Below are 22,895 nucleotides of genomic sequence, written 5' to 3' on the forward strand. Positions count from 1 at the left end.
GAGAGAGAGAGAGAGAGAGAGAGAGAGAGAGAGAGAGAGAGAGAGAGAGAGAGAGAGAGAGAGAGAGAGGTGTGCATCAAGTAGGCTATTCTGGCGTACATACGACACAAAACGAGAGAGAGAGAGAGAGAGAGAGATGGGTAAGATAATAGGCCACTTGGTGCACACACAACATGGAGTAGCATGGGTCTGTTCCATGTAAGAAAACACAAGCGGGGAAAAGACATAAATTCGGTGATCACGTACACACAAATGCCGGATAGGGTGTGACAGTACATGCATCAAGACGGAGACTCAGGGCTGCGTCGAGCACGGGGACCTCTCCTTTCCTGTCCTCTATTCCTATGCATGTTGCGTACCTTCAGTATTTTGTAGTTCATCTTGTGGGTTGTCTGACCCTTTATTCTCCCCCCTTTGATCGGTGGACGCACACTTCAATTATACAATGACGCTCTCTTCAAGTGATCCGAACATGAAATGCATACACATTCATATCGTATAATCGTAGTACACACGCACAATCATATCATACGGTTTTTCATGTTTTCAATGGTGGTCTGTAATTTTACACACTATCTCACAACGTTTGTCTATGTTTTCCCTGATATTGAACTTGGTGCGGTCCATGTCCACTCCACTCTTCAGTCGGAACTTCGTCGTGACCTATAGAGGGGAAATAAGAGGGGAGGGGAGGTGCAGTATTCAAAATACCCCAGCGCGTGCAGACACGAAAGGTTCTACCTACCATGTACCAGGCTAGCCGCAGGGTTGGGTAATACCACGGACCCATTATTCTTTAGTTTGAGGCAAAGATGCTCTAGTTCATTCATCTCCTAAATTCGCGTTCCCTGGTCGTGCATGTATTTCTCAATTGGTCGTGTATTATGGTGCAGGATACCATACCTTGCATGCGACATATACCTTAAGTTATAGTTCATTATTGATTTGACAATTCTTGGAAAAAGGGCAGGCGTGATGGGTACAAATTCCGTTAAACAAAAAGATTTTTAGGCAAATTGTGTCTGTATTATCTGTATGCTTTCGCTAGGGAGTAACAATCATTTATTCAAAAGAAAAACCTTCAACAACCTAGATGATTAGTCATGACACTGAGTTCGTAATTCCTTTTTAAGAAGCCCTTTATTTAAAACAATGTCAGTATGGAAATACGGGCCTACAGCCGCCACAGACCGGCCACGGTGTGTGAGGCGTCGAGCAACATGAGCAACACTGGATTAACATAAAAATCGGTTCCCCCCTCTCCCCCACCGCCATGTGTGAAAGCATCGCATACATGTATATATATCTCTTTTTAACACGAATGTCACGTGACTGGAACGCCACAAGGAGTTGTAGGCCACTCCTACATCAGCGCCATCTTAGGGCGGGGTCGGGCCAGTGCACAGTCTAAGCCTTTCCATGAATTAGCAGTTGAACCAGAATCCCTTTCGGTAGTTTGAGAACTTTCGTTAGCGTCAACTTTGCGTCACTGCAACCTTGTAGCAATGCCACGGTTTGTTCTTAGGGCGGGGCAGCAGGCGGGTTCTTCCGCCGACGCTTTACTGTCTCACTGTATCAAGTGGAGGCAAGGTGGCTGCCGCCCGGGGGCAAAAAGAGCAATGGTGGTGGTTTTGTCCTTACCGGAAGTCCGCAGGAGTCGAACGTCAAATGACTCCAACCAATTCTGCAAGGCTGAGGGGAGCGTTCTGTCAAGGGTGGGGCCCATGCCCTAGCAAACAAGCTTTCGAGTCCAGAATTGTCTCACGGTGGGCCAGGCCTGGAACCGGAGGAGTCGACCGCCGGAGTTCAAGGGCAGCAGTAGCAGCAGCTCTTCGGTACAGTCACCGGATAGGAGCCAGCAGCAGTAACAGCAGCAGTTCGGGTGGTGCTGCCACCGGGGTGATTCCAGTAGCAGTGACGACAGCAGTTTGGATGGTATCACCACCGGGGTGGGTCCCCGATTACCTTGCTGCGGGGGCCCACTCCTCACGTCGGGCGCTAGCGGCAGTCCTGGTGAACCCGGTGCTTGGGTGGTTGCCTGGCGGCCGCGTGCAGGGGTGCCGGCTCAGCCGAACGGCGAATGAAGTGGCAGGGCGCAACTCAGCTGGCCGACGTGTGAAAGGTGTGGTTTGGGGTGCCCTCATCTGCTGGCGAGCCTCCACCTGGGGAGGTGGGGGAGGTCCGTCCGCGTCGCCTCCCCCCGCCAGGGCACCCTCCATTATTGAAGGAAGAAGCAAATGGGAAGATCCGCACGGCGTGCCAGGGTGAAATTCAGCAGGCCGATGAAAAAGATGGCTGGGTGCAGCTTAGCTGGCCGGTGAGTGAAAGACGGTTGGGTGCAGCTTAGCTGGCCGGCGAGTCAAAGACGGTTGGGGTGCAGCTTAGCTGGCCGGCGAGTCAAAGACGGTTGGGGTGCCTGGCAAGCCTCCACCTGGGGAGGTGGGGGAGGTCCGTCCGCGTCGCCTCCCCCCGCCAGGGCAGCAGCCATAATTGAAGAAAGAAGAAAGAAAACGGGAAGGTCCGCACAGCGTGGCGGGCTCCGCCTTGGTGCTGCCAGAACTTCGGCGCTTCGTATAGCCTCCGGCCTATTCGCACAATCGCTCGCCACTGATGTCAATGGATTTTTGCATGGTTTTTATAGCCCAAAGTCAACTAAGTGGGACCGCCCAAAACAGGCCAATGTTGCAATTTCGAGGAAGGAGAGGCGAGGACGGTGTCACGTGGACGTTAAGGCTTTGGGATGGAGGTTGCAGCAGACCGTCATGTAAATAGTTGTTTAAAAACGTGTTTTAACCTGTTTACCCTGTTGGTGTGTTTGTTATATCCTATAAGTTATTAAAATGTTATAACTACATTACTTCGTTGGAGTGTTTGTACATATTTGTAGTCAGATGACGAGCACCAGGAGGTGACTGTGCAATCGGAAAAATAACATAGCCCAATTGTGCGCGAGCTAGCCCTAGTTCGGTGACGTCGATGGTGGGTGTCAGCAGGCTTCCGTTTGTGCGGGATTTTGTCATGCTTATTGGGCGGGGTGGGCAGTAGGGCAGACATGTTTAGGTAGCGAGAGTAATGGAGTCGGGCTACCTCGTGGTCGTCTCGACCGTGAGCTTGACTCCTTCCCTTGGTTTCATATGTCCCACAAAGGGCTAACTCCTAGTGTTATTTTAGTTTTTGTAAGGTCAAAAAGGATCCTACCAGTGCCTTTACTATCTTGTCGATTCCTGTTCGTTCATCCTTAGCTAATCGATTCATTCTGGTGGATTCTTTCTTTCCTATCTCATGGTCGTCTAGCGTTGTAGTCGACGTTGGGTTCGGCACAAGAGGCTCAGCCGGCGCGGAGGCCGTGAGGGCAGAGGCCCTTGTACTGCTTTCGCTCGTGTTCGGGGGTTGTGGGTGTTGTACTATTGATTGGGAGGGTGCATACGGAGGGGGCATGTAAATGATCGGGGGACCTAACAGTAATTCGTCATTCGTTCGCTGCTTGGAGGACAACTCAGGGTAGAGCAAAGAAGGGGTCCTAACAGCGTACTGGCCTGAGGTTTCGGGCTCCTGTCTTAGTTTAGTTTCCCTTCTCTCTTTTATGTCTTCTTCTAACTTTTTAGCGGCAAGGTGAGCTGCCTTTCGTAATTCCTTTTCTGCTTTTACTTCTTCCCTCTTTTTCCGTTGCGTTGCATCTTTGCGCCACATGCCGATACTGTCAAGCATAGTAGGCGTAGTCTTATTGCTACGCAGAGCTACTTCTAGCGCTTCTATCTTGCGGTCGTCGAAGGATCCCATCAGTGGCCACTGACTTTCGGGGTCCTTCTTGGTATATTTATGCCACAGCTTGCTATAAGCTACGGCGACTAGTCCATATTTAGTGAACATGTCCTTATTAGGGGTGCCTTCCAGTGGAGCCGGATGGTTCACCTCTAATAAGCGGTCCGGGCAGAACCAACTACCAATCAGTGGGGAGAAGATAGGCATGACGGGTTTCAACGGGGACAAAAGTCAGCACTACCTATCTTTTCACTGCTTGCAAAGACTAGACAGAATATCTCTATTCTTCGTTATTTGTAAGCAGAGAATACCTCCAAAGAACCAATATCGAACAACTAGTGTTCGGACAATCAATCAATCAATCAATGGGGAGATAAAGATAGGCACGACGGGTTTCAACGGGGACAAAAGTCTGCGTTACCTACCCTTCACTATTTGCAAAGACTAGACAGAATATTCCTATTCTACGTTATTTGCAAACAGAGAATATCTCAAAAGCACTATTCTTCAAAACAATCAATGTTCGGACAATCAATCAATGGGGAGATAAAGATAGGCACGACGGGTTTCAACGGGGACAAAAGTCTGCGTTACCTACCCTTCACTATCTGCAAAGGGAGAGAGAGAGAGTATTTCTACTCCTCCCCGTTTGTAGACAGCGAATATCTCAAAGAGAACAATCAATGAGCACAATCAATGAGCAATACTAGTATTCAAACAATCAATCAATTATTTCGTACTTTTGTCGTATTTCACGACCTTACCCGGACCGCGTGGACAGTTTCTCGTCTTCCGCCTCCAGCGCCCGATCGTCCTCTATTCTCCGTATTTGCCGCGGCACTCCTGATGGTTCCCAGTCAGGACCGTAGATCACTCGAGAGAGGTCTGCTCGGAACCAGTGAAGTTCGGATGATCGGCTGCCAGACGAGGGTCTATTGGGCAGGAGCTCTCCCGATCGTTGCAGTCGTTCACTCTGTCGTCGGGACCTCTCCCACTGGATCCACGTGTCGCTGATGGGCCCCACGTTGGGCGCCAATTGTTAAATGGTAGCGGCAGTTTCAGTCGATAACCTTTCAAGTATTTGCCCGGCGGTAATCGCCTCTTATACCACTCGATAATTTACCAATGAAAGAGGCAGGCGCCGGAGACTGGAAGGCAGGAAACAAAGTTTTATTCCGTCGGAGCAGAACACATCAGATCAGACAGCAAGGTATCGTCACGAGGTGCTCTAACTGCATCTCTGAGACCTGGTCTCTTATACACTGGTTTATTGCTTTATTACATATAAGACATTCTTGAGATTCCCTTGATGCCTGAAAGAACATCCCCTGAAGCCCCGGCTCAGATCCGATCCCACACATAGATACAGTAGAAGTTCCCACCCTACCCGCAGTGGGAGATGGCTATCGCGCAGCAGGGAATTCCGCTAATTCCCGGGGGCGTGTGCAACTGGCCGGGTCTCAGGGGGTAGGGGCTTTGATCTACTGTAATCCTTTTGATGTGGGGTGTTTCCCTTACAGTAGGGGCCGTAAACTGCATCCGCAGGGCTAGGTGATGGCCTGGGACCAGTTCAGACAATGGGGCGCAGAGGAAGGGGGTTATCAAAGGAGAGGCATGACCATGTATGGGTTGTCGGTTGGAAGTGGTTCCGTAGCAGGGTCGCGCAGAAGGAGAGGGTTTATGGCCTGTATGAGAGAGCGGGGGTGGCCGGCGCGCGGGGGATGCTTGCAGCGCCAGGGGAAAGCGCTGGCGGTCGAGAGTGAGCGGGGAGAGAGTGGGGTGCCTAAAATGGCGGCTGTGCATTCGCTGCGCGTGGTGCTGGGGAGGGGCAAGATGGCGCAGATAATGTTCAGTTTGCGAGCTAAATTTCCACAGAGTGAGGTTTGATTTTGGAACTGGTATAATTGTGGACCGCGAAGTAGATAAAGCAGTTGCGGTTGTATTGTCCTTCAGGAATGATGATTGTCAACAGTCATTGTTTGAACAAGATGTCCTTGTGGGGAAAAAGGTAAAAGCGCGACAATACCCCATGAGAGAAGTTCCCCCGGTATGGAAGGAAGCAGTTGCAGCTGGTGCCGGTAATCCCGCTGTGCCAGCGCATTTCCAGCGTGTTTGGGTGCATGTCCCATGGAAGCGCTCAGAGGTGTTAGCACTTAAGCAGTCCTTACCTGATCCCCGTAAAAACCCAGCAGGTTATTATAAAGAGTTGTCACAGACGGCAGGGTCATGCGTTATGAATCTGGCCGACATAGACATGTTATTTGGTAATGTTGTTCCACAGCCTCTATGGGGATCAATTCGTAATGCAGATCACGATGCAGAACTAGGGGATACATGGGCTAACATCGTTGCTGCTGATGCTAGACAAACTGGTGGCGCGAAACCAGAACCTTTAGTAGCTGAACTGCCTGGTAGAATCATCACGTATATGAAGACAATAATGCCTGCGATGCGCGTAAATTGGGACAAGTTATCTGCATGCAAGCAGAAGAAAGATGAGACAGTGTCAGACTTCTTTACTAGGTTTGAAGAAACATTTATTGACCACAGTGGGCAAGATATGAGTACTGAGGGTGGCCAACGGTTATTTGTGGATAAGTTTGTGCAGAATTTACTTCCTGACCTGTGTAAAAAGTTAAAAGATTCAGAAAGTTCTTGGGCTGTTTCTTCTTCAGCGCAAATACTGGCTACTGCACAGTATTATGAAAATAGAGATAAAGACGAGAAAGATAGAACAGAAAAGAAAACGAAGGAACTAAAGACAAAGGTCCTTTTACAGCAGGCCTATCCGCCACGTGGAGGTCAGAACAATTATAGACAACCCCAAGGTGTCTATCACCAACCCCAACAGTTTCAGAACAACCAGCAAATGAATGGGTATTATCAACCACGCGTCCCTGTAGGTCCCAACCAATGTTCATACTGCAAAGAGGAAGGTCATTTTAAATACAGTTGCCCTAAATTGATGCAGCGTAACAGCAATATGTATGGCGCCAGAGGAAGGGGTGGTCAGCAAGCTCCTAGAGGCCGAGGAAGTGGAAGTGTTCCCCAGAACGCACGTCCTCTGCCGCCTCAAAGTACCATCAATAGCTTTGATCAGCAAGCTAACGCGACTAGTAATACGGCTCAGTATTATAATAATGATTATTATGCAGAGGACGGTGATGCAGAAAATAATGATTACTAGGACAGCCATAGACAGAGAGAGGGAGTTGTTTCAGTGCCAGTGGATCAGAGTGGACCGTATGTTGACGTAACTACAGCAAATGTAACGGAGCCTTTTCTGCTAGACACTGGTGCTGCAAAGAGTTCAATCATGCATTCAAAACTCCCTGGCGCACCTTTGTCTGGCGATATAAATGTTTCAGTAGGTTTTTCTGGCGCCCCAGTTAGGAACCCGATTTCTAGTCCCATGTCACTTTCTGTTGGACCTTGCGAGCTGAAAGCACCCCTGATTCTGACAACAGGTTGTGGTGAGAATTTGCTGGGATTAGATTTGTTGAAAAGATTGCACGCTACACTGTATTGTTCTCCTTCAGGAGTACAACTTACATTAGGCAAGAAAGTGATTTCCCCAATGTACTTGTCTAAAAACACAATGCCGCCTGAATTGTCATCCCTTCCGGATGCCCTTTGGGCTACTGGTCCCAATGATGTGGGCCTCTTGGAGATACCGCCATATGTGGTGACTTTAAAGGCTAATGTCAGACTGCCACGTATTCCCCAGTACAAGATCTCTAATGAAGGGCAGAAAGCATTGTTAGACATTGTCAGCGACTTGATTAATAAGGGTGTGATTGAAGAGACAAGAGGCAACGTTTGCAATAGTCCGATTTTACCTGTCTTAAAACGAACGGATCCTTCACAGCCACCTGTTTACAGATTTGTGATCGATCTCAGAGAGGTTAATAAGATTGTTGTGCCACAGTTTCCGGTTGTCCCTGATAGAACTGCCTTGTTAACGATGATTCCAGCCTCTGCTGCATGGTTTTCAGTGATTGATTTAAAGAATGCCTTCTTTAGTATCCCAATTGCAGAAGAGAGCAGAGACATTTTTGGTTTTAGTCTGGGAGGCCGAAGCTTCCGCTTCAAACGCGCTCCCCAGGGCTACTGTGAGAGTCCATCCATATACAGTCAAGCTTTGAAAGCGCAGCTTGATGCACTTGTTTTACCTAGTGGCGCTATCCTGATTCAATACGTGGACGATTTACTAATCGCCGCGGATACTGAAAACGTCTGTAAAGAAGCCACATTGTCATTGTTGCGCCATTTATCTGCTTTCCATCACAAAGTGTCTCTCTCTAAGCTGCAATATTGTCGACAAGAAGTGACCTACTTAGGTCATCTCTTATCGAAGGAGGGAAGGAAACTGACCCCAGAAAGAATTCAAGCCATTGCACAGTTGAGTGTGCCAAGAACACAGAGAGAAGTACGTGCTTTCTTGGGCATCACTTCATACTGTAGGCATTGGATCCCTAGTTTTTCTTTGTTGGCAAAACCTTTAGTAGCCTTAACATGCAAAGACACACCGAATCCTATCCCATGGTCTGAAGGGTGCCAGAAAAGTTTTGTGGAATTGCGTAATGCATTATGTTCAGCACCTGTGTTGGGCACTCCTGACTACAGCAAACCTTTTACATTGTATGTTCACGAGAAAGATGGTTGTGCGTTGTCAGTGTTAACACAGCCTTTTGGCGACAGACCGCGCCCATGCGCATATTTTTCATCAACCTTGGACCCTGTAGCGAGGGCATTGCCAAGCTGTCTGAGAGCGACAGCTGCTGCAGCAATGTCTATCCGACAATCTGCTGGTTTGGTAATGGACAACACATTGATTGTTATGGTTCCACACGCTGTAGACACATTATTAAATAGAACCAAGACACAACACTTGACTAGTGCGCGATTATCAGGTTATGAGCTCAGACTGTTAGCAAATCACATACACATAAAGAGATGCAATACGCTGAATCCAGCTACATTGTTACCAATTCCAGCAGACTCAGATGAGATTGAGCAACATGACTGTCTGTTCAGAACAGAAGAAGAGACGAAAGGGAGAGTAGATCTAAAAGATACTCCCCTGACTGAGTGTGATGGCACTTTATGGGTGGATGGTTCATGTTTCAAACTCCCTAATGGTGACACGATTGCTGCATATGCTATCACGACTTTACACACGGTCGTGGAAACTGCACGAGTGCCACATAATTCGGCCCAAGCAGCAGAATTAATCGCCCTCACGAGAGCATGTGTGTTGTCTGAAGGAATGAGAGTGAATATATACACAGATAGCCAGTACGCCTTTGGCGTGGCTCATAATTTTGGGCGTTTGTGGAAGGAGCGTGGGTTCCTGACGTCGCATGGAGCTAAAATTCAGAATGGCAAGTTGGTGAATGATCTCCTTGAGTCACTGACCCTACCGTTGCAAGTTGCGATCATGAAATGCAGTGCGCACAGGAAAGTCACAGATGATGTTGGACGTGGGAATGCGTTTGCTGATGAGACCGCGAAAGAAACAGCACAGAATGTGAAGACTAGAATGTATGTTGCAGGCCCCGCAAGATGGGTTAATGATGTGGGAATGTGTGAGAACACAATAGAGAGTGTGAAGTCGCTTCAAGCTGAAGCCACAAAGGAAGAGTTAAGCAAGTGGAGAGAAAGTATGGGTAAGTTGGATGAGAATGGTTGTTGGATTGATCTGACAGAACATAGGCGATGGTTGTTGCCTGACGCATATGTGCTTCCAGTGGTTACTATGGCACATGGAATGGCACACATCAGTACGAAAGGAATTTGTAAGTTGTTGGCTCCAGTATGGCAGAATGCTGGGATTCCCAAGTGTGCAGAGAATGTGGTCAAGAATTGCATGGTATGCTTGAAGTACAACCCTGGTAGGGGAACCCCAACTCCAGCTGGTCACTTTGCACCCCCATCATGTCCATTCGAAGTTTTGCAGCTGGACTTTATTCACATGGAAAGGTGCAACAACCTGAAATATGTACTGGTGGTTGTTTGTGCTTTCTCAAAATGGATAGAGGCTTATCCTCTGAAAGATAACACTGCCCTATCCACAGCCAAAGCCCTTGTGAAGGAATTTTTCCCTAGGTTTGGGATGCCAAGAATGGTGTGGTGTGATAATGGAAGTGAGTTTGTGGGTAAAGTGATGAAGAATGTATGTGAAGGGCTAGGAATAAAGCAGAAGTTCCATGCTGTAAGTCACCCCCAATCAGCTGGACTAGTAGAACGCTACAATGGAGCCTTAAAGCTCAAGCTGGCCAAAATTCAGGCGAGCACCGGTCTTAAATGGCCTGACGCTCTGCCTTTAGCACTCCTGTCCACCAGAATGACCATACACTCACGAGTGGGACTTAGCCCTTACGAGGTTGTCTTTGGCCGCCCGGCCAACGTATGGGGTGTACCGAGGCCTACGAAGTTTAGTGAGATTGAACATCCAGTACTACTCGATTACCTGTATGATTTGACTGTTAAACTGCGTGTTTTGCACCAACAGGTACATGATACTCTTCCCCAAGCTTCTGAACCTCCTGGACACCCTATCAACCCTGGCTCGTGGGTCCTGATCCGAAATTTCCAGCGTAAAAGCAACGACGAGCCTCGCTGGATCGGCCCTCACCTTGTATTCCTGTCGACAAGATCAGCGGTGCGAGTAAAAGGGAAGAAACACCGGATCCATGGTACCCACTGCAAAGTAGTCCCTTTGCCTCTGCCATATGACCAGTGGGTCAAGGAGGGTATCGCCGACTCTGAGACAGACACTGTACCTCGTTTTGTACCATTCAGTGACGCACGCCTAAGAGACACAGTTTCAGACCAAGAGAGTGACAATATTCTGCAGGAAGCTGTGCCACCATCAAATCGATTGGACACCACTGAGCCTGAACTTTTGTTTCAAGACCAAACAGCACCTGGCCGTCTCCGCTATAATTTGAGACCAAGGCCCATGGACAAATAAAGATTTCCTTACTATTTCCTTTTTGACATTTTTGCTCTCCCATCTGAAGGACTTTCTTGATTTTTGTTTTTCGAACCACCATCCGGGTTCTGCCGCAGGGTCGCGGTGCCAAGACTTTGGGGTACAGGCCGAAGACATTAGGTCAACGGTTCTGGTTGGTCTAGGGCGTTTCCCTGGACTGACAGGCGTGCCCCTTAGCAGAAGACACTCATCCGCTGCGAGCGGCCCGAGTAGAGGATGGAGTTTTTTAAGATGGAGAGACCGATTGAGGAAATGAACTTTAACGCAAGGATGTGTCGATTTGTAAAAAGTAAATGTTTTGTATTTTTGTGCCTTTTTACACTGTGTAGCATAATGATGTTTATTGTAGGATTTGTGTTCTTCTCCGCTCAAAAGCCCATTGAACCCACTGAACAGCCTATACTTCTTTCTACTGCCTCCTCTCACTCTTTTCACCCTTTGCCTGAGCACGAACAGACCAGACGATCAGAGTTCGTAAATAACTCGTTTATCCAGCTCTTGCACCAGCACCAACTGGTAATGAATACGACCAATTGCTGGGTGTGTGGGTTAATGCCACATACCATTAACAAGGGTATTCCCTACCTGGTGCTGCCGTATAGTTACAATGGATCGTCATGGGCATTCCAGACCATGTTTCTCTATGCTCTAGATACGTACTCCCCTCGCCAACCGCGTTCCATCAGACCTATCACCAATAATAAGGCTTTGATAAAAGGAGTTGCTGATATGAGTAGGGATATCGATGCATACTCATCCATTCCCAAAGAAGAGCTGAGACCTTATGTAGGATGGAACGCGACGGGGTATAGTATTAGTCTGGGTGAAAGACAGCGAAAAATCTCATCTCCAATCTGGGTCGTACCCCACATGGGTCGGTTCTGCTTACAGGGTAATGGTCAGAATCCTAGAGCTCAACTGGGAAGAAGTGACTGTACTGAAACGTACACCTTCCCGTCACAGTTTTCCCCTGCGTTTTTGGCTGCCAAGGGCACATATTTCATCTGTAATGACCGAGCATATACATGGCTGCCCCCTGATTTCTCGGGCACATGTTATATTGCGAACTTGCTACCGCCGACATTTACTGCTGCCTCTGACTATCACAAGACCAGAGTTGTGAGAGGTGTGATTAGTAAGGAGGACACTGCGGGTCAGGAAGCGGGAGACTTCTTCTTGGGTTTCCTGCCGTTTTGGGGACCTATGGTCAATAGTAGGAACCTGAGACAGCTGACTCGTGTGGTTGAATCCACCGTCAATGTAACGGCTGGTGCCCTTGGTAATCTGACGGCTGAGCTCCAAGCGGATCGCCTCATGACTTTGCAGAACCGCATGGTTCTAGACGTTATTCTTGCAGACCGCGGTGGGGTATGCAAGGTCATCCAATCCAGTTGCTGCATTTTCATCCCAGATAATGCTCCAACAGTGTATCAAGCCATCTCCAAACTCCATAAAATATCTGAATCCATACACGTGGATAAGGGAGACTGGTCACTGATGGGGTGGTTCTGGGAATTGATATCTGCCTGGGGTTGGAAAGTTCTGATGGTCATTGGAATGATCTTAGCCATTCTTTTCCTGTTCTGTCTGTGCATACAGTGTGCTCCTGCGATATGTGGCCTCAGTGCTACCTTATGTGTAAGGAAACCTGTGTCGAGGGACGAGCTAAGTAATAGGATGATGCTACAGCAACATCTCCATGACTTTGTGAACATTGACCTAGACTCGGATTAAGAGGAGTATAGTGATTGCCTATGTAAGGGCAAAAGGAGGGTCTGTCGTACTTTAATATTCAGGACCGCGTAGGGGACAGGGCCCTACCCCTGTCTATCTTGGTATTAGCAAACCGCAAATGGTAAATGCGGCATGTACAAGTGCTTTATATATCGTTCTAGCTATGAATGCACTGTGTACACGTTATTCTGCTTCACTACGCGGGTTCCATTTTGGAAGCAGTGGCCATCTTGTCATTGCCCTCACATAGGCTATAATGGAGTAAATACGGGCCTCACAGTACATGGGCTTTCCCTCTGACTTCTCTGTGACCTGGGCAGCTGGCTCTGCTGCCCCAGGTCAAACCGGTCTCACGAGCTCCCCTTCCTCCGTCCACCTGTGATTAGCATCAGGGCTTGACCCATCATAAAACCCTTTCATTCTATACAATCCTCCGGCTAATCTCTTTCACACCTGCTTGTTCCTGCTTTATGACTTGTTTCCCAAAACAGGAGATGCTCGTGTTTATTGGGGGGTCTATTGACATCAAATGTGGGATCTGAACCTTACTGTGTAAATCATTGTGGGCTGGCCGAACTGGAATGTGGGATGGTCATCATGACTCTGCTTTTTCGTTTGTAATGTATACTTGTAATGGCCATATCGTAAACCAAGGAATGTGTGCCTGAAGCATGATATTTTGTACTTAAGGAGAAGCCCGTTCCTATGATTTTCAGCAGTCTCCTGAGAACATACACGCTGTTGTACTTCTAGGATACCTGTAATTGGTCTGCAGCCAATAAACGAATCTTTGACTTCACCCAGAAGACTCTGTGTTTCTGTAGGTCTGGAACAGGGTGAACCCAGAAGTCATAGGGTGTGTGCCCCTGCACCGCTGGGTCTAAAATACCCAGTACTTCACCTCCTACTTGTGATGGAAACTGGTGTGCAAGCAATGACGTTTTTGCCCAGGACCTCACAGTGCAGTTAAGTGGTAAAACTGTGATTCTGGCAGAGTCTGTCAGTCCCTTCACACTATCAGATCTGGGACCCAGGCGCGTGTCAGACTCAGACAGTCAGTCAGTCAGACTTCTCTCTGAAGTATGACTCCCGGTCGGACCGAAAATAGACCCCAGCCACAAAACCGGCCCCCTGTCTGAAAACCGGCCACCACCCCATCCAGCCTACCGGGGGATTGGCCAGTGCCCGGAAGTACCAGTCCGGCCCTGACCGGGGGTGGCAAGGTTGTTATTGTGGAGTTTTCCTTATAACTTATTTTGTCCATGAAGAGATGCAGCGAGTTCATTAGGCTCGTTCTTGCATGGAAGGCTGGGTATAAGGAAGTCATGCCGCACTCATGGGGTTGCAGCGTGGGAAGAAGTGTGTTTTGTTTGCTGGTGTGAAAAGAGAACCCAGATTAAAGAGGCACTAGTAAGGAGTGCAGAAAGCAAGACATATTAGTAAATAAAAATATAAACCGGTTATACGATATATAATAAAATAATAAAACTTAAATGCAGCATATAATAATATGTTTACGAGACCTAACTGCACACGTTCGTGGCTTAGTGGCGTAATGCTTCGACTGTATGGGCCTGTGTTTGACCTTATGGTCACAGGTTCAAATCCAGTCATGTTCACTAAGCCTTTTATCCTTATAAAGTAGATAAAATTAGGCGTTCAAATATCAACAGTTTGAAAAAACCTGTTATCCTTCAAAGGTCGATACAATAACTACTGTTATTTAATAATAAACATGCGTTATTTAGCTTACTATGGTCACAAATAAATATACCTTTTATAAATAACAATCATATAAACAGTGCTACTACAATTTGGAATTTAATTTATGGTTTAAATTGCCGATATTTTAGAATTGCAAAGGGTAATATTTGTGCTTTAAAGTGCGGATAGCTACATAACAGAAAAGCATGCTGCATTACTATCGATGCGACATGGGAACGGACTGTTGCAGAGGCATGATGCTGCTGTTGTGTTTGCCCGGAGGAGCAAAGGTGACAGTTCAACAATTTTTAATGACGCTGTCTGTACAATACAAAACCCAGAGCACATAAGCCCATACAATGCTGTGCTCTGAGAGATAAAATGCTAAGTCTGATACTGGGCTAATAATAAAAATATATACATTACACCATTTATTAAATTATTCTGCTTAAAATGTTGTACAATCACAAAGCTAGGGGAACTAGTAAATATTAAACTAGCACTAGGACGATAGAACTCTGCAGCTCAAAAACAAAAACATACTCATAACAAAAAAAAGTTAAGTGTACTACAGTAAACAGATATAAATCGTTATATTCCTTATAGCACAAAATACTAAAGCTATGTCGTTTTAAAAAACATACAGTAAAATAAATTCAAAATAAAGGTGGTAATATTCCACCAGCAGCATAATCGCTGGATTCAACAATTAATGGCCATTGTTTGTATTCCTTATTACAGCAGGCACATTTTAAATAAAATAAACATCCGGTGATAGTTTCAAATAAAATCAGGATAAAAACAACAAATTCCACTAGCAGTTTAACCTCTGGGTTCAAACATGGTCCTTTGTTCTGCAAATAACATCCGCACGGAGGAGGGTTTGGGGCCTGGCAATGTCATGGATATGCCTGTGTTCGTTAATGTTGTAGCTACATAAAAGCACTGAAACAGTTAGCGCACAGCGCGCTCGCGTCCCTGCTCGTCCCGGAGTCATTGCTCCATGGGAGTTCAGTTCTATGGAAAGCTAGGGCATAAAACACTAAACAGCCATTAGGACACTGGCATTTTCAAAGGACAGACACTAAAGCCAATTGTATGCAAAGGAGGAGTCGGATTACACAAACTAAATATAACAGATCGCCTACAGCGCAAGCGCTGTTTAGGCTCGACCTAAAAAAGTGTACTCCTATAGTACTACTTGCTATACTCATAAATGCTTTTGTGAATCAGCACCAAGTTTATAGGTTGGAGCTTTCAACCCCAGAGAATAGCTGGTAGCTACTAGGAAGAGAGAGAGATACGAAGTAGGAGCCCCACAATCATAAGCCCTGGAAGTAGAGTGCTGGTGTTGTGAGTTCCCAGTAGGGCAATCTGTAGTTTTTCCCCATGTTAGCCTAACTGCACTCGTAGTAGGCCGCTTTTGCTTTCCGCATGTTATGGAGTAACACGCTTGTTTGGGTGCCACACTTATTTTTTAAATAGGCTGCACACGTTTTGTTATTTAGCTTTTCTGCTGTGATTCAGTCTCAACATTTCGTGCAAGGCCAAACAATATTGTGCCCTGTTTTTCTCTGTGGTTGGACACTAACATCTAGATATAATAGAGAAATCCAGCTGCTGGTTTCAAAACAGATAATTCTTATCATATAAGCCAAGACGTGTTGTATAAACCGAGAGGAGCAAGGCTTGCAGAGAAAAGGTCCTTAGATGAAAGAGCTGTAAGTCTGAAATGTAGACCAACTCATTATGACCGTAAGGTATGAGGTCGGCACTAATCCTAGAGATCTCTAACATATCACTGTGCTCTCAAAGTGAAGGAGGGCTTAGGCAGATTTGTCATTTGCTATGACAGGCCTTTTCATTGTGTACAGTTCATTAATAATGCTAATTGCATTGTTCACTTGTATATGTTTTCTAATTGCAGCACAGCTGCTTCATGATAGAACACAATAGTTTCAATAAATATTGTGAGCTTTCTTCCGGTCTTATTTCTGTTTATTGTGGACACTATTGTGGACACGTATGGGTGCGAGAAAGGTTTCCGCGACTCCTGAGAGGATTCAGAGTGTTGTGTTCTGGGGTGCCAACTTACCTGTCACTCTGGAAGATAAGGAGGGCAGGTAAAGCACTATGTGTTAGTCTGGATTTGGACCCATAGGTACTGAGATGGGATGGTGACTAAGTCCTTGCATTCTGATGTTCCGTGATCCCAGGCAAAGTTCCATTTCTAAGCAGAATCCCTGCAACACTCGGGGTGCAGAAGTAACCCCAAAATAAACAGGCTGGAGTTCGGAAGGTGAATGAGCAATAAAGATGACTTTGAATGTTGCTTTTATTTTGTCACATTTGCTATGTGTTCAAAGACAGAGGTCAGACATGCTGCTAATTCTATGAGCATGAAGCACATTTTTTTGTAATTCAGAAGTAAAATAGAAAAAAATGTTTTTAATAGGATTAAGACAAATCAAGGCACTTTAATTGGTGATGTGCAAATGAAAAATATTTGCTGAAACTGGAGTCCCACATAATATCGTTTGTGCACTATATTGTTTTATCAGTAAAATTGCCTGTCAGTGCAAATTCTGTTGATATTTCAAAGGAAATGAGCTGTCTGTAAATGACAGTGTGGTATTACATCATTCTTTACTAATAAATTTGTGCTTTATAATGCACCACTGGCTACATATCACACCCTTACCACTCTCTTGCTGTATTGGTGTGGCTTATTTGCGATGCTTGTTGTTTGTGGGGCACTTGGATTTTTCACAATCCCTTGACTTCAGTGATGTAACATTGATGGCAGCACCCCCACTCTGAAAATTGTTTCAGCACCACTGCCCTCAATAGGGCTTTTAGCTTTATAGGGGAACATGCAAGGAGGAATGATCTACTTCGGGGCTTTTTCTCAATGTAGTTCCTCGCAGGCTGCTGTTACACTACTGAAGAGCCTTTAAAAGGCAGCAACCAGTACACACCCCTTCTGCTGAGAGGACAGTCACCACCTCATCCAGATGGCATCACCGGAACCTACTGACCCAGAGTTTATCAACCTGTCTACAGCAAATGTCCAAATATATTGGAAAGGCACTCAGCCCATTTTGGGAGCTCCAGGAGATTAGGAAAAAGGAAAGAGCTATGGAAACCCATGGTCGAGCACTATTTGATCAGGTGGATTGGCCATCATCCCATGGGTCAGCAGTAGAACTCTTGGCCCAGTTTCCACTGTTTCAGTGATTTTCATTAATGAGCCAAAGTTAGTTGGGTACAGGTTTGCTCCTTCTTCACACATTTTCTGCACGTTTCACTCCAGACCGCAGTGTGTTGGTGGTACTTCGGGTATCCCGGAGCGGGAGGCTCCACAGGAAGCCATTGATGTAAAGAATGGTTCGAACATCAAGAGTGATCACTGCTCTCTTGCGTTCCTACTCACTGCAGTGAGTTTTTCTGTTGTATTTGCCCACTGAACCCATGATCTTGAGCAAATCTCTATCTCAAAGACAAGTGACCTCATTCTGAGGGCCACTCTAACTTCACAATTGAGTGCAAATTGATTTGAAATCACAACTTGTGTACAGATTGTGCCCTGTCTGGAAGGTCCTGCATGCACCATACCCTCCTGGTAGGACTTGTGCATTTCACGGAATACCGGTTATAAACCGTCCCTGCACATTTTTCCCTCACCACTCAAGGTAACCAACAGTATACTGCATGCTTGGTGTATTGATCTTGATATGTTCACAGCGCTTAGAATGAGGCCATAGGCAGTAGTACCATCTCCAGTACCACTGTAGGCGCAGACGGGATTCACCTGGTCACTGGAGTAGTAATCCTGTGAGCCAAAAGATCTTTCACAAACTGTTCCACCTCTCAACCTCCCTAAGCCCTGCATTACCATCTTTTCCAGAGTGCCCTTTGTGAATGGGCTTGGGACTATATCAATAAATTGTGTACAAAGAAGTAATCTCAGTTAAGTACACTACAGTGTGCACAGTTGTATTTATTTGTCTAACCTCGTTTTACACCACTATGTAAAGTAAAAAATGGTTTACGTTTTAATAAGACGAGTGTTTATTTGCAGGAACTGTGTTTATAGTATTACCCTGCAGTGTTGTTCAATTTATTTGGTTTACAGATCACCTACTCGATGTTCTCATGAGTCCCCTCGCTTTGAGTGTAACTTGTAGCTATCTGGTGAGGACAGTGCCTAATTTGTGCTGGTGTTTTCCTGGTACTCAGCACCAGCACTTAATTTTAAATGGTGCACTTTTTTATGACAGTCATCCACATGGTGGCCCTGTCTGCCCATTTCAGCAGAGCACGTTAGTTCAGCAATTCAAAATGCACTAAAAATTATTAATACCTGCGCATCCATCTCCTTGGTACTGGCAACTTGTAGCACTGGAAGGGTCAGTGGGTGGTGCAAGCTGCAGTCCCATCCTAAGCGATACCCTGGGCACGTATTATTTTTGTTTGAAATTAAACACCTACCCCTCTCAAAGCCCCCATTTGTTGGAACCCCTATTCGCAAATTCCCATGGAGGTATCTTTGTTCAACACATCTACATCCAAACCCCGATCTCAGGACATATGGTCCTCTCTGGATCTGCAAATCCCAGAGTTAACTGCACCCCAGGAGTTTCGTATCACTTGAGAGGTTGATATATTCATTCAACTTGAAAAAAGTAATGGAGAAAGGCAAGCTAAAAATCAGGGGTTTTTCTGTCGCACTCCCACAGGCCTGGTAAAATCTCTCACAGACAGAGCTGACCTCTAACCATCTCTTTCAGAAAATCCCAAAATGTGCTGTTGAAAAAATGTCTTTCCCACAACATCTACACCTCTGTCTCATGGGTGTGGCCGGCCATAGACTGGCAATTTATGTTTTTTGCTGTGCAGCAGTGTTCAAATGTAATGTGCCATTTACTGAAATGTATAGAACAGCATTACCTCAGGTTCTTACTAAATAAATAAAACACGTTTTGCTCCTCACCTGAACAGAAGACCCCTTTAATTTCACTTTTTACAATCAGCACTCTGACGCGGGGGTCTTGTCGCAGGCTCTCCACAGCTTCAAAAAACTACGACAAAAGAGATTTGATTAATCATGATCACCCAAAGTGGCCAAATGCAAATCCTCTAGGTTAGTCCCCCAATGTCAGGTTCACCCAATAGATGATTTTACAGCTATATTTGCAGAAACAGAAATTGCACTGATGTTTACATTATAAATGAATAGGGTTTTTTGAATAGGGGTACATTAAAGGAGGGGTCACTGCATGCGCGTTTATTTGGTGGAATGTGGGAGGAGGCGAAGCTCATACACTTCAATGTTTCTTGGCGCTAGCAGTAGGGAAAATAGTAGAAAAGCAGAAGACAATTATTAGGAGAGTAAGGGCTACATGCATCAAGCTTTTCTCCGTTTCAAAAGGGCCAATGCGCATAAAATCGCAATTAGGCAACCACTATTCCTAATATTGATACCTCTGGCCCTGAGTACTCAGATTGTTTCCTAAAGCGGATGCGAGAGGTTGGGGTCTTCTGACACCTAAGCACACTATTCCAGGGTCAAGGTGCGAGAATGGAGTAGCACATCCCAGCAAATGGGTTTTCAATCATGGGGTACAATAAGGAAGGTGGAGTAGATGAGCGGATTCATCATTAAGGCGCGTGTTTGGAGGCTGAAGTCAGAATGGATCAATGAGTGTGCGACAGAGATGAAAAGGTGAGAGTGGGGAAGAATGAACATGTGTGTGAGGTGGGCGGATTGGCAAGTAGATAAAAATGGAGATAATGGATTATTGGAAGACGGCGAGGAAGGCTGCCCCATAAATAAGACTGGGGAAAAGTATCAGTAAATGATGAAAGAGTGAGGATGGATGAATGTTGGTTGAAGATGGATGGGAGTGTGAGGACTGATGAACGCACACAAGTCCTCACACTCCCAGTCATGAGGGAATGGGTGAAGGTGCAGATAGATGATAAATTGGAAGGTGGAAGTAAGTCACAATAAATGAATGAATGAGTGAATGGGATGGATGATGAGAACACACAAGGATAGATGAGTGAACAACTCTTTATCTCCATTGCCTACTAGAACGTATGTCGAGCCTACAGCCACAAATGTGCAGCCATAAAATGAGTATCTTTCAGTCAATTAAAAAGCAACACATATTAGTCAAAGAGATACAAAGGCACAATAATTTAGCTGGTAAAAGTTAATCCTTTCTTAGTACTGGTTTTACAAGGGTCCAGCACAAATGTGTTCGCGTTCGAAATAGTTAAAAAGCAAGAAATTATCTTTGTTGTTTATTTTATCAATATTCGTTGTATTTTATCTATCCCAGGTGGGTGCCCAATACAGTACAGTTGGCAAAGTTCAATTGGGCTCCTCAAGAAGCATCTTCTCAGCAAGTCGCTGGAATGGGCGACCACTAAAAGAGAGACACATGCTAATCACCATGACCACTACGGAGATTAGGTTTTCTCAAACTAGTTAGTAAGGGACTCTAGTCAGCAGTAAGCATGATGTGGACACCTGTCTGTACCAGAAGGACCAACTATAACACAACTCATTTTGTGATGTTATAATGGAGATTGCAAAGGGCACTGTCCTGGAGACCCTATGGAAACACTTCAATCCCCTTTCTCTTGAACCTAGTAGTGTTTAATTTACTTCAATGATTCAAATGTTCACTCTTTTTCTAAAATACAATGACTGCATGCCAAATTACACATATTGAAGAAGGGAAACATCATTTACCACACAGTCTGAAACACGCAGTGTCTTTACAATGCGGGCACTACAACGAGTGCAACGTTATCACGCGTTCCTTCAGCACACAAGTCATTACAACAACTTGCTTTAGGAAACGCGGTGTTGGATTTAAAGTCAAACCCCTTCCCTACTGATACAGAGACTGGAGTTCAAAGAGTAAATGATACTATTCCAAAGTCCAGCGCGCACTAAAGCGAGTCGTTGTAACGACTTGTGTGCTAAAGGAACACATGGTAACAACACACTCGTTGTTCCGACTGCATTGTTAAGGCATGCGTAGTTCTGTCATACAACCGTTTAAGAACGCCAGCAGGAAATTTGTGCTTTTGTTATGAAGACTAGTCAATACAGATCACGTGCAGGGCCAGCAAAGGACAACTAATCTGTACTTGTAAACAAATGAACAATAAATGGCAGTGGAAGACACCAGTTAGGTAACAATTAATGAAACTCTTACCTCGTTAACAAATATTTTCCCTAGTGCATTTTTGGCAGATGCTCGGTGCATTAGAAGTTCGGCTATTCCTGCAAACAAAGAAAGTAAAAAGGTAAATGCTTGGCTCACCATCAGATGGGACTGTACATCATTCATTACAAAACTATGTATTGTTCATCACAGACGGGAGCCTTGGGCCTGCTCCTTCAACAGAGAACTCCTGGACAGTCGAGGCGGGATGGTCAGGCCATTCACAGGATGCCCGTCTTGTGCCTTTTTCCCTTAACTGTAGGAACAATTTGATTTTAATTCAAGCAGCAGGGTACCTTTATTAAAATTACATTTTCACCTCAAATCAAACAGTCACTGAAATCTACTTTCTGCAAATTAGTACTTACACCATAGCCATCTCTAGACATTTTCAGGTAACCTCACTCCACGAGGAGAATATACGCTATTCATCGAATCCAATGCAGTTTACAGTAGAACCTTCTGATACTTCACACACGCTTCATCTGGAATGCAATACACTGCCTGTAACATCTGCGTTTTCTTCAAATTCACACTAGATCTTGTGTCTTTTTCTGTATTTTACTTTGGCAGTTTTTAAAATTTTCTTTAACACTGTGCACTTTCCCCCGGTAAACAGCAGTAACGTGCACTCCTCCTTTAAACATTGTTCAACTGGCGCACCCCTGATTGACATATTTAACTTGTCTATATGTCCCTAGTATATGAAGTAGGAAATACTTCCAGGTCCTAGAAGTTAAATGCCTCCTGTGGACCGCAGTACCCATCATGCCATCCATAGGGTTGGCGTGCAAAACATAGCTTCAGGCCTACCATGCGTAACCGGAGTACAGCAGCCTATAAACCCGCTTTCAAACCTGTCAAAATTACCCTTCTTGGCAGACAGCTTTGCCTACTTTTAAATATGAACAAGCTGCAGCAACAACAAAATGATAGGTGGAATGCTTGAATTAATCTCTGCCACTGGCAATTTCTGGGAACCGCATCCCAGTCCATTGTTTCTCATGCACTATGCTACTCCAGACAAAGGCCCGCCTTATGCAATCAGTACCAACCCTGCTCCTCAAGGGAACAGTCTGTCCTGAACTACCAGGCGATGCACATTTCACAAGGGACCACAAACAACCCCAGACCAGTTTGAGCTGGACTGTTCTTATTGGAACAGAGTCAAGGCTGATTTGCTTGTGGCTGGGTTTATTCTGAGGTGGCATTGAGGGCAAAAAAGAATAGACTGGAATGCAAGCCCAAGTAATTACCAGTGGCTCAGAATAATTTAAGCATCCCACTCATCACTTTTTGTTAACTTCAGTGCGACGCCCTAAGTGCTACGGGTATACAACGCAATGGGTCCCATGTTTACTTTAATACTGGAACCAAGCTGGACTCAGCTGTAAAGCGGATTTGCATATTACTGGGTCTAATCTGAGGTGGCATTTTGTGCCAACAAATTATGG

At 45.6% G+C, this 22,895-nt stretch overlaps 1 protein-coding gene across 2 annotated transcripts in view; it reads right to left on the reverse strand.

The window, feature by feature from the left end:
- Positions 1–22,895, reverse strand: part of LOC146834958 (enoyl-CoA hydratase domain-containing protein 2, mitochondrial-like) — a 217,090-nt gene that overhangs the window by 127,451 nt on the left and 66,744 nt on the right. For both annotated transcript variants that reach the window (XM_085602601.1, XM_085602600.1), the window contains exons 2-3: positions 21,433–21,500; positions 19,191–19,278 (exon numbers count right to left, since the gene is read on the reverse strand). In XM_085602601.1, the coding sequence (XP_085458727.1) occupies positions 19,191–19,278; positions 21,433–21,500 (156 nt within the window). The remainder of the gene's footprint in view (positions 1–19,190; positions 19,279–21,432; positions 21,501–22,895) is intronic.

This window comes from Triturus cristatus, chromosome 4_2, assembly GCF_964204655.1.
Source record: "Triturus cristatus chromosome 4_2, aTriCri1.1, whole genome shotgun sequence".
In the NCBI taxonomy this organism is placed as follows: domain Eukaryota; kingdom Metazoa; phylum Chordata; class Amphibia; order Caudata; family Salamandridae; genus Triturus; species Triturus cristatus.